This window comes from Somniosus microcephalus, chromosome 22 (assembly GCF_052327205.1).
Source record: "Somniosus microcephalus isolate GS21.2 chromosome 22, FLI_Smic_1.0, whole genome shotgun sequence".
NCBI lineage: Eukaryota > Metazoa > Chordata > Chondrichthyes > Squaliformes > Somniosidae > Somniosus > Somniosus microcephalus.
Genome location: NC_141008.1, coordinates 61416564 through 61429425, shown reverse-complemented (window position 1 = coordinate 61429425; position 12862 = coordinate 61416564). Strand labels below are relative to the sequence as shown.

Genomic DNA, 12862 nt, shown 5'->3' with positions numbered 1-12862 from the left:
TTAAAACTAAATATTGGATTTATTTAGGAGATTTAAGATTATACAGTGGCAAAAGAAATCAGCAAAATATTATTTGTACAAATGCTTATAAAACAAAAACGATTGAACCAGTCCACAAAAGTTTAAAATATACCTTTGGAGATTATTTGTTGCTCAGTTCAACAAACAGCAACATCTGTGGAGGGCACTGGCTTTAGTAAACTATCTAATGAGAAATTTGCATGTGGGTGAGCTAATGCACTTCTCTGCTGTTGCTTTAGACTCCACCAAAACTGAACTGAAGATACAGTAGTCTGGCATTTTTCACAGACCAAGAGACCTCTGACCAAAGAACTGTTGATCAGTCAAGTTCTAAGATGGGAGAGCATAGTCACTTCATAAGTAAATGTTCACACCTCATCCTAGTCAGAATAGCCATTCATGTTTCAAGACATCATCAAGTTAGGTCTAGGACAAAGCCCCGGGCATGTGTTCTTCACCAGAAGATCTTTCTTCGGTCCATATGTGGGATCAAAGAGATGGATTTGTGGTGAAAAGAGAAAACAGTTACAGGGATGAAGAACTGACCTGTTGCTCCGCACTCTGCAGGAGGAGTCAGTCTCATGTCAGACATGTCGCTTTCCCAAAGTCCCCTACATGATGATCACCTGAATTAAGCGGTTGGCGACGAGTAAGCCTGGCACACTGCATTAGCCATGGATGTCCAGAACATCAAGGCAGTTGGCATGTTGCAATATATCCTGTGAGGATCCTTTTACCATGCTGGTGGCAAATGTCCACAGCTCATGAGGAAGCACTGAAGTGTAGGTAGACGGCTGCCTGAAAAGGTTATCTGGAGATTGCATATATGAACGCATGTGCATATTTTTTTTATATTCATTCGTGGGATGGGGGGGGGCGTCGCTGGCAAGGCCAGCATTTATTGCCCATCCCTAATTGCCCTTGAAGGTGGTGATGAGCCGCCGCCTTGAACCGCTGCAGTCCGTGTGGTGAGGGTACTCCCACAGTGCTGTTAGGGAGGGAGTTCCAGGATTTTGACCCAGCGATGATGAAGGAACGACGATATATTTCTAAGTCAGGATGGTGTGGGAACTTGGAGGTGATGGTGTTCCCATGCGCCTGCTGCCCTTGCCCTATTATATGTGTGTGTGTATGTATGGTTCATGGCTGATATTGGGTAGCAGAGAGGCAAGTAGTTTTTACTGAATCTCCACACCTCTAACTGGTGGGTATTGTTTCCATGCTGCGGTCAGGAGGATGATGGCAACGCACTCACGTATTCTATAGTGAGTTACGCTGCTTACCATGTTGATTGGGAGGGGTTTCCAGTACGTCCATCTGGAATGGGTTTAAACCTTTACTTGTCATTGTCTCATAACCAATTATTGATGATTCTCCTTGGAGGGTGGGTAAAGATCGGCTTGGCGATGGGAGATCAGAACTGATTTGATCCTCTGTGGTAGACTTGCTAATCTGATGACTGAGCCAAGCAAGTCTGTAATACTTGGCTAGTGGTCCCCAATGCATTCACTTTAAAATCCTCATCCTCAAATCCTTCCAAGGCCTTGCCTCACTCTATCCTTCAGCCTTGCATCTTTTCCTATATTCTTTGGCCCTCCAACTATTGGTGGTAGAACCTTCAGCTGCCTCAACCCTAATCTCTGGAACTCCCTAACACCCTCTGCCTCTCTAAGGCTCAGATTTAAAAGGAGTCTTTTCGAGCAAGCTTTCGGACATCCTATCTCTCCCTCCATGGTTCAGCAACCATTCCCTTACCCATTCCTATTTATTCCTCCCCCCCCCCCCCCCCCACCCCAGAGAGTGCCTTGAGATATTTTCTACATTAAAGGTGCTATATAAATGTAAGTTTTTATTACTCCAGGATGCTCTTGCTGATGACTATCCAAGTACCATTACATGCTCTGGCATCCAGCCTGACCTATTAATAGTGGAAGGTCCACCTCTCCGCACCCAAAGAGTTGGGATTTTATTCATTTGGCTCCGGGTAATTCTGGCATAATGGTTAGAGTGGTCCTAACTGGACAAGAAGCTTATCTGTACTAGTAAGCTGTGTGGTTTTAGCTGGTTAAACTTAAGCAATACCCTTAAACACATGTAGGATCCCTAAAATGTTGCCTTAAGCAAGTGGGGTATGTGCTTATGTGAAGAGGCACATTGCATCAGGCAGTCAGTAATGTCATAGAAACACAGAAGATAGGAGCAGGAGTAAGCCATTCGGCCCCTCGAGCCTGCTCCGCCATTCAATGCGATCATGGCTGATCATCCAAATTCAGTACCCTGTCCCTTTCTCCCCATATCCTTTGATCCCTTTAGCCTTATTTATTTAATTTCTCAGTAACTTGTTTTGGAGACTCTGAAGGATGGGAAATGGGTTTATGCCTGTGTCAGATACTTGGTTTACCAAAAAGATACATTTTCACTTCCTGCTATACGGTAATGAAAGATTAAACAGCCCACACGCTAATAATTACATGTCCTATTACTGACTGTGGGGTTAAAGAGATGGAGGGAATGGGACAGGGGATAGTATTGTCCCAAAACCGTTGTCACAAAGTTTTCATTCCTGATTGTTGTGCTCTTGTGTGTCAACAGAAAAATGTTAGGATTGACATTCATGATTTGCAAGAGTTACACAGATCACAAATCTATTTAAATGCATGGGGGCCGGAATGAGGGGTCATCAATTGGAAACTGTCACTGAAAGTGAGGAGCGAGGTTAGGAGAATTGTATTAGTTCAGAGTTGTTGGAGCAGGGAGTACTTTGCAGTAAGGACTGGTTGAGGCAGAGACACTTGCACCTTTTAAGGGAACATTGGATAAATATTTGAATCAAGAGGAAGGTACAGTTATGGGGAGAGCGTGAGACAGTGGGATTAGTTTTGAATTGTTCTAGCAGAGTTAAAATAGCAGACAGAGGATTAAGTGTTCATCCACTGATATAACCAACAGGAATTCTGGGCTCATCGTTTGACTGTTTCTCTCTCCAGGAACACATCCATTTGTATCTTCAATACATGTATACTGTATGCTTCAAGTACCTACTTCTGGTAACTTATTTCACAAGTCACAACTATTATCGTTTGATGGGAAAAGACATTCCATCTGACTTTGCTTCTCACTCCTAACTTTCTATTTTTTAACTTGTGTCCCCTGGTATTTGAACAGTGATCAATTTGCCTGGATCTATTTTCTCAATTTCCTTTTGTAATTTTAGCTAGACCGGCTTCAAAGTCGTCTCTTTTTTAACAGCCCTGGGGACATAAAATTTAGGGTGGATTCAATTTGCGTAAAAGGCGACTCCTTTTAAATCTGAGTTTTGGTGCAAAGAGTATCTGTGTTACATCACTCAGTTATGCCTTTGCAAAAATTAATTAAATAACTCGAGGCTTCGAGATTGGGGACAAAAGGGTGAAACTGGCCTTTGTACTTGACAACTTGGTGCGTGTGGAACAACGTGCGAGCTTTATTTTATGGTTTTAAAGTCTTGAGGTCATGCCAAACAAAAGGACAGCTTGACGAATGCATGTGCAGAGTGGCACCCTGAAGAGGCTGCAAGGTGGGACTCCCCACCCAGACTCCCCTCTCTCCCTCCCCGGCACTTGGTTGCACCCAAGTCAGGGAGGGTGAGAGGTGACAGGAAGTGGCAGCGGCGGCGGCCATGTTGGCCCCAGCGCTGTGTTTGCAGCAGCTTTGTTGTGGCTTCTGCTCCGTGTTTACCAGCCGTCTGGAGGCGAGATGGAAGCGACCTGGGGCGCCTTTATATTTCAGGTGAGGCTTCTGCGGGGAGCCGGCAGCGACGTGGGCCCGGAATAAGGCGTTGGGATTCGAAGCCCGGCTCGGCATTTATGAAGTAAAGGGTCGAGGAAGTTTTTTTTTTCCGCTTGCAGCCTCTCTCCCAGGGCTTAGCTGAAGACAAGCCCAGCCAAGCACCATTATCATGCTCAGGCATCCAGCTGCTTTCTAACCCGGTAGTGCATCACTCACTAAAGAAACCACTTAAAAAAAAAAGCACAAAAGAATAAGAATGCAGCCAACATTAAAAAAAATATTGCAGCCAACAAATTAACAACCTTGGAATCAAAAAGGGAATTTGAAATTTAATTTACTGTTGAGGTTTCCCCCCCCCCCCCCCCCCATTTAAATATATGTAATATGCACTAAGTTGCATCAATCAGGGGAAATTAGGAGTTTAAGTTACTGTTCAGGTCTCTTTCCCCCACCCCGTTTAAATATATGTAATCTGCAATAAGTTGCATCAATCAAGGGAATTTGGAATTTAATTTAGTGCCCCCCCAATTTAAATACATGTAATATACAGTAAGTTGCAGAAACAGTCAGCTGAGCAAGTGGGACCCAACCTCCCTCCCCATCCTCCGTCAACATTTGATTATTGTGCTCTTCTGCGTTTAAAAAAAAAAAAAATGTTTCTTGCATGCGATTTATGTTTTTTAATTGTTTCATCCACTATGCAATTAAACTATTTAATTTTTTGCAACTTGTTTTATATATTTAGTATAGGACATACAATGTTATAGTTTGGGTCTACGCTACCAAACAAGGAAATAGTGGTTAATTTACAGATATGTATTCTTTAAGTCACTTAGTTTTTAGGTCTTTGTTTTCAGCGAAAGCTGCCCAAAATACATAGATTTTCCAAAAAGCAGGTTTCCTGTACTTGAATGTGTGGCTTTTAGTATTTTTCAAAAGAAAATGTGATGGTCTTGCAAATTAGTTTTCTTAGCTGCAAGCCTGCTTGCCCTCTGTTGAGATTTGTAAAAAAAAAGACTTGCATTTATATAACACCTTTCACAACCACGATATCTCAAAGTGCTTTACAGCCAAGTAAATACTTTTTGAAGTGTAGTCCCTGTTGTAATGTCGGAAATGTCACTTCAACATCACTTTAAAAAAAATCGCTGCTGAGATTTGTGCACTGGAAGTGTTAAATGTCCTAATTTCCAGTGTTGGTGATTTGAAGCAGACCTATTCAGAAGTTAACATTGCTTCTCAACTGTATTGTGTACTACTGAAACTGTGAATTATATATTAAAAACCCAAGAGAAATCCTGAGCCAATATTGTGCCACGTGATACTGAGCTTTTATTTATCACAAGGAAGTCCACAAACGTGCATGTTTAGTGTCGATAGCTTGTGCCAGTACAACATCCCATGACAAATCTGGCACACTTCTACACTTTTAGTACGCATGGCACAAGTTGGTGCCTGGCTACTGCAGTTTGGCGCAAAGTTCTGGAGACGGTGAAAATGGCTATTTCTGAGTAGATTTGAGTGCTGCCTTACTCGTGTTTGACCAGAAGATCCCAGTTTCAATCCCTGGTCTTTGCTAAGTCCGCTGATTTCAGCTGGAGTGGGAGTAGAAACAATTGGGTCTCAGTGCTGTTGCGTTAGGGAGGAGAAAACTGTCCAGGGTTTCTGTTAAATGCTATCCAGCAATTCCTGTTACGAGTGTGTGAGTGTATGCAGAGTGAGGACAGAATTGGGCTTGGTATTGATTTTCCTTATGATTAAATAGCTTGATGACTCCCTTTTGTGGCCGTAGATGAATAATAATTTGGTGAGGTGCAGGAGGACTCTTGTGGAACCATATCCCAGCAAGAATTTAAACATTCATCAATTACAACTTGCATTTATATAGCGCCTTTAATGTAGCAAAATGTCCCAAGGCGCTTCACAGGAGCGTTATCAAACAAAATTTGACACTGAGCCACATGAGATATTAGGACAGATGACCCAAAGCTTGGTCAAAGGTAGGTTTTAAGGAGCATCTTAAAGGAGGAAAGGGTGGTAGAGGGGTGTAAAGGTTTATGGAGGGAACTTCAAAGCTTAGGGCCGAGACAGCTGAAGGCACGGCCGCCAATGGTGGAGTGATTAAAATTGGGGCTGCTCAAGAGGCCCGAATTGGAGGAGTGCAGATATCTCGGAGGGTTGTAGGGCTGGAGGAGATTGCAGAGATAGGGAGGGGCGAGGCGAAGCCATGGAGGGATTTGAAAACAAGGATGAGAATTTTAAAATTGAGGCGTTGCTTAACTGGGAGCCAATGTAGGTCAGTGAGCACAGGGGCGATGGGTGAACGAGACTTGGTACGAGTTAGGACACGGGCAGCAGAGTTTGGATGGCCTCAAGTTTACAGAGGGTAGAAAGTGGGAGGCCGTCCAGGAATGCATTGGAATAGTCGAGTCTAGAGATAACCAAGGCATAGATGAGGGTTCAGCAGCAGATGAGCTGAGGCAGGGGTGGAGTCGGGCAATGTTACGGAGTTGGAAATAGGCGGTCTCGGTGATGACGCGGCTGTTAGCGGAAACGTCTCGGGGTCAAATATTCAAGAGGGGAGGGAGAAAATAAAGTGCTCGTGAGTTATGTGCTTTCAGTGTGTTGTTAGAAGTTGTGTTCAGTTCTGGGCACCACACCTTTGGCAGGATGCTGTGCTGGAGGAGCCTCAGCCTTTGCCCTTGTCCAACAGCTATGAGGTTCTTGCTGCCTGTGTGGATGAGGGAAAGCCTGCAGGATGGATGAGCAAGCTGACCATGGCACCTTGGTGCAGGAGGCCATTCAAGTGGGGGGAGTGAAAGGGAATGTAGTTGTGGTTGGGGACAGTATAGTCAGGGGGATAGGTACTGTTCTCTGCAGCTGCGACCGAGAGTTCCGAAGGTTGTGTTGCCTGCCCGGTGCCAGGGTTAAAGACGACATCTCGCGGCTGGAGGAGAACTTGTATTGGGAGGGGGAGGATCCAGTTGTCGTGGTCCATGTAAGAACCAACTACATAGGTAGAGCTAGGAATGAGGTCCTGCTGAGGGAGTTTGAGGAGCTAGAATCCAAATTAAAAAACAGAACCTCAAAGTTAATAATCTCTGGATTGTTACCTGAGCCATGTGCAAATTGGCATAGGAACAAACCGATTAGAGGTTTAAATGTGTGGCTCAGAGTGGTGTGGGAGGAAGGGGTTTCAGCTCATGGGTCACTGGCACCAGTACTGGGGAAAGAGGGAGCTGTTCCGTTGGGACGGGCTCCACTTAAACCGGGCTGGGACCAGTGTCCTGGCGAACTGAATAACTAGGGCAGTGGACAGGGCTTTAAACTAATAAAGGGGGAATGGGTGGGAGGATTCAGGAAAGAGCAAATTTAAAAGCAGCGAGAGAAATGTCAAGGCTCTAGAGCAGAGTAGCAAGGATCAGTGCTTGGGCTGCAGCTATTCACAATCTATATCAATGATTTGGATGAGGGAACCAAATGTCATAGATTCAAGTTTGCTGATGATACAAAGCTGGGTCGAAATGTAAGTTGTGAGGAGGATGCAAAGAGGCTTCAAGGGGATATAGACAGGCTAAGTGAGTGGGCAAAAACATGGCAAATGGAATATGTGGAGAAATGTGAAGTTATCCACTTTGGTAGGAAAATAGAAAAGCAGAGTATTTTTTAAATGGTGAGATTGGGAAATGTTGGTGTTCAGAGGAACCTGGGTGTCCTTGTACATGAATCACTGAAAGTTAACATGCAGGTACAGCAAGCAATTAAGCAAGCAAATGGTATGTTGGCCTTTATTACAAGAGGATTTGAGTATAAGAGTAACGATGTCTTACTGCAATTATATAGGGTCCTGGTGAGACCACACCTGGAGTATTGTGTACAGTTTTGATCTTACCTAAGGAAGGATATACTTGCCATAGAGGGAGTGCAATGAAGGTTCACCAGACTGATTCCTGGGATGGGGGATTGTCCTAATGAGGAGAGATTGAGTAGACTAGGCCGATATTCTCTAGAGTTTAGAAGAATGAGAGGTGATCTCATTGAAACATACAAAATTCTTACAGGGATTGACGGTAGATGCAGGGAGGATGTTTCCCTGGCGGGGGAGTCTAGAACTAGGGGTCACAGTCTCAGAATAAGGGGTCGGCCATTTAGGACTGAGATGAGGAGAAGTTTCTTCACTCGGAGGCTGGTGAATCTTTGGAATTCTCTACCCCAGAGGGCTGTGGAGGCTCAGTCGTTGAGTATATTCAAGACAGAGATTGATAGATTTTTGGATATTAAGGGAATCAAGGGATATGGGGATAGTGCAGGAAAGTGGAGTTGAGGTAGAAGATCAGCCATGATCTTATTGAATGGCGGAGCAGGCTCGAGGGGCCGAATGGCCTAATCTTGCTCCTGTTTGTTATGTTCTTATGTCGGATGTATTGGCCTTGGAGGGAGTGCAGTGTAAATATAGCAGAATGATACCTGGACTCCAAGGATTAAATTACGAGGAGAGATTATACAAACTAGGGTTGTAGTCCCTGGAATTTATACGGTTAATTGGTGATTTGATTGCATTTTTCTAGATCTGTTAAGGGGAACTGATAGGGTAGAGAGCGAGAAACTATTTCTGCTGGTTGGGGAGTCTAGGACTAGGGGACATAGCCTAAAAGTTAGAGCCAGGCTTTTTAGGAGTGAAGTTAGGAAACACTTCTGCACACAAAGGGTGGTAGAAGTTTGGAACGCTCTTCTGTAAACGGCAGTTTATGCTAAGTAAATTGTTGATTTTAAATCTGAAATTGATAGATTTTTGTTAACCAAAAATATTAAAGGATATGGGGCTAAGGTGGGTATTTGGTGTTTGGTCACAGATCAGCCATGATCTCATTGAATGGTGGAACAGGCTCGAGGGGCTTAATGGCCTACTCCTTTTCCTATTTTTCTATGTGTAACAGCAAAAACAACTTGCATTTGTGTAGTGCCCTTTTAACATGAATCATCCCAATGTTTCACATAGGCAAGAGATGAGCCAAACAGGTAGAGGATTTAGGAGAGACGGGGCAAAAAGTGGTACAGCTAAGAGAGAGACGGGACAAGTAGCGGGGGGGGGGGGGGAGAGAGAGATGGGGCGAGGAGTGAGGAGAGTTGGCTGGATAAAGTAGGTTTTGAGATTTCTAAAGGCAGGGTGGGAAGTAACATGATCAAAGTTTCGGTAGAGGACTCGAGGGTGGGGCTGAAAGTTCAGCCGCCAGGTAAGGAACACTGAAAAGGGATGCACAGGAGCCCAGAGCTGGAGAACCACAGAGGGTAGTTGAGGCTATGAAGGGATATTAAATTTGGTGGAGGTTAGCAAGAGTGGGCATGATGGGTGAATGAGACCTAATGTGGCACAGGATGCAGGTGGCACAGTTTTGGAGAAATTGAACTTTGTACAGAGACTTTAGGAGGCTGGTGAGGGTGTTTGAGAAGTTGATTACTGCATTAAGAAAACACAAAAGTGGTCCTTTGTAAATGTATCTTGCCTGCTGTGTTAAAGTGACAAGTTACTTGGTTTTCGGCTGCAGAAAGCAACTAGATTGCATACTTTTGGCAATAGCATTACGAATTTTCATTTAAGGATATGGTGTGTTCCACTTATTTATTGTCCAGTTTTGTCTTGTCTTCTAAAGCTAGTGACTCTTGCTGGGGTATGGTTTCATGGGAGCTGTCCACCTTCTGGTATCTCATCAAAGTACCATTCTTCACCTGAGCCTGGTAGTCAGCCTCACCATGCCTGAACCTATGCTTGCCAACTATCGGGACATTTTCCAGCGGGTGTCATTAAGAAATCAGGAGCAGGAATCCTGGCTCCCCCCCCCGCCCCCCGTCCCTCCCTAGTCTAGGTTTGTTGAGGACAATTGTAGGACCCCTACTGCAGTGCTGGCCAATTTTAGTAAACATCTAAACCTGGGACGTTCTTGATGTTTCTCCCTTTTTAATCGATCAAGTCAACAGTTTGCTTAACTTGTCACAAAAGTAATTAAAGAGGAAGCCTCTTATTTGTTGAAATTAAACTGAAAAGGCAAGACTAATTTGATCATCCTCATTTTTCTGCTTTTTTGAATCTGAATGTTCTCGTTCAGTGTCATTGACCTCACTGGAGTGACCGAGTCTGACGGTGTGAGGGAGGAGCCACCATGCTGGTTTGAAATAATACAAAGTTGCTGAAGTACCTTGGACCAGTGGATTGTATCCACTGATCGTTAGCTGTGATAGTGGATTGGCAGTTAGGATCAGATCAGCCATGATCTTATTGAATGGCGGAGCAGGCTTGAGGGGCCAATTGGTCTACTCCTGCTCCTATTTCTTATGTTCTTATATAGTGTGGCTCGGTAACTCCTCCAGGAGAGTGGTTTTCTGCCAACGTCATTAGCACTTGTTGTTTAATTCAAATTCAGGAATGGATGGGAAATAAATTACAATTAGATTTCTTTTCTTCAAAACTTACAGCAAAATTCAATGTTTATAAACATTTAATCTGTTGAAGAAAATTCTCTGTATAGTTATAGGGATTAAATTGTAGAAATACAAAGTCTTCACCCCACCCCCTGCAATTTTCACTGTCCTGAAAGTGGTGACTTGTTTTTTGGTAGCCTTCAGCTCTCTAGTATTGTGTCCAAGTTGGCAATTCTTCATGTATGACTCTAGATAGTGAATGCTGGTAAGCTGTTTAACCTGGGTGGGGGATTTTTGTGCTCAAGTGTGGGATGTTAGTGTAGGGAGAATGGAACACTTCTTTAAAGGCAAGTTGTTTCTATTTCAGACACCCAGTGTCAAGTATTCCCAGATCAGGTATAGCACAGCTAGGTATAGAGTTCTGGCGAAGGGTCATCGACCTGAAACGTTAACCCTGTTTCTCTCTCCACAGATGCTGCCTGACCTGCTGAGTATTTCCAGCATTTTCTGTTTTTATTTTAGAGATAGAGTTCGCCTCTTTGCTCCAACAATGTACCTCACACCTTCAAGCTCCAGACCACCCCCACTGCAATAATATGGCATTTTGTTCCATTTCCCAATCGACAATCCCTAGGCATGTCCGACGTTGCCATTTCTTGCCGAAATGGGGGTAATTTTGTGCTGTAGGTTCCTGCCCACCCAGGCATTGGATCAAGGTTGCACAAACTTAATTTCATACAGGCACTTTCTAGCCAGCAGAAGTACTTTCATTCAATCAGGATTTGAACCCAAGTCCCAGAGATGAAAAGCTAATGCACACTGCCACCCAATTCCAGTGCTTGAATATTTTTAGAACCGAGCTACTGAGAAATCCACCTAAGTAGAGATTCTGTTTGCCTGATATGCACAGCAAACACTTCCCTTGCAGCCCTCCCAGAAAGGCCGCACTTTACTTCCATAAACTGAGAACATAGATGAAGGTTGGCAAGAGCCAAGACTTGGACATTCTCGAGGATGTAAGAGGGCACTGCTGAAGTTTAACCAACTAAAGCTGCACAGCTTGCCAGCACCGAGCACTGGTAAGTTTGATTGTTTAGCTAGGATCATTCTGTCCTTTGGGGCACTGCCCAGCAGAGTTGACTGCAGCTGAGTGGGAAGAATCCTATCCACCAGTAACGGGTCTGTTATCCTTAACAATTGACCCCACAGATCAAACCTGGGACTGCACTGCTATTTGTGGCTCGGTGTCATGCCATGTACTGCATTTACCTACCAAACCATTGGGGAATTATTTTTTAAAAATTTGATGTATGTAATGTGGACAGGTAATTTTCAGAGTAATGAATACTTGGAAGTGATTTCAAACCAGAAATCCCTATTGAATGGTGGTTCATAGTGACACTCCTGCAGTTTCAAATTGAATGCTGAACTAAAAGTCTAGGTTACTTCAGGGATAGTTTTATTCTTTTTAGAATTCAAGATGGTTTTTGTAATTGCTAAGTTTCTGACTGGGGTTGCTTTGTGTCACTGCATGGTGATATTCACACTGAAGGATTAATGATTTGCTGACCGTTAATGTAATACCTTGGCTGGCCCTTGTGCATTCGGCTACAGCTGGTAAGTGTGCCGATAAGCTTCCATTCTTCTCTCTGTTTCCTCCTCTGTTGTCGAGCCCCCTTGTTATCGCTGCCAGGCTTTCAGACTTCCTGTGTTGTCTTTTTGACCTAGGAGCAAACAATGTGTAGAGGATGGACATGTGTTTGTGGGGATTTACCAGGGAGTGATGGTAGAGATCCAAGAAGTTTGGCTCATGTTGACATTTTTGCAGTGTCATTGGATCCTGAAGGCAGTGTTTAGTTTGAAGGTAGCCTACTGAGGTGCAATTTTCTGGGTGTGGTGGAATTTTTCTGCCGCTTATAAAAAGGCCGAACCTGATGTCTGTTGGAGTTGGTCTAATCTGCCGATGCCGTTCTTGTGCCGGGTTAGGAAGCCACTTGTGGTGAATCCATTCCCCATTGTACCAGATTTTGGGGAAAGAGCCAAATGGTGCAGACGCATTCTGAAGGAGCTGCAGACCCTTTCCCAGGACCACTGCACCCTACAAATGGCCCACACATTCCACGCCTCGCTTGTGGAATTTAACTACACGGGGCAGCAGTGCGGAAGGCACAGAGCACACCTCACAATCACTACAGGCCTTAGCCTGTACCAATCCACTCGTGAGCAACTCCTCAGCTGGAACATGTAGTCTAGCACAACATAGAGGCTGATGCAACTGCACAATGGTAGAACCCCACTCTGCTGCAGTCCCCTTATTAAGTACGAGTGAAACTTCTGTAGAACGTATGCTAGTTGGAAAAGATATATTTGGATTCAGTCTGGAAGTCGGCAAATACTGGGCAGTCTGGAGCACATTCCGGAAAGGCCACACAACCCAGGCAACTCCCACATGGGCATAGATCACCAGGTTAGAAAAGCGTAATTGAGCCGCACACTAATGAGCCCTCTCCTCGCCCTCTGCAAAGAACAACATCTAACCCTACAGGGCCCATCACCGTATATGCAAGATTCTTTATTACCTGATGCAACTGAACCCCAGAGACTGTCGTCCAATTATCCTGAGCTCAAACGGCATGCTGTTCCCAACGTGACCACG

The 12862-nt window shown here is 44.3% G+C and overlaps 1 protein-coding gene across 3 annotated transcripts in view; it reads left to right on the top strand.

Moving 5' to 3' along the window:
• The first annotated feature begins 1873 nt into the window (after window positions 1-1873).
• LOC147102448 (vascular endothelial zinc finger 1-like) overlaps window positions 1874-12862 on the top strand; it is a 47000-nt gene continuing 36011 nt past the window's right edge. Inside the window, exon 1 of one of the 3 annotated variants that reach the window (XM_085964911.1) lies at window positions 1874-3789. In XM_085964911.1, the coding sequence (XP_085821037.1) occupies window positions 3757-3789 (33 nt within the window). In that variant the 5' untranslated portion in view covers window positions 1874-3756. The remainder of the gene's footprint in view (window positions 3790-12862) is intronic. The other 2 variants (XM_085964908.1, XM_085964910.1) reach the window with 2 other exon arrangements.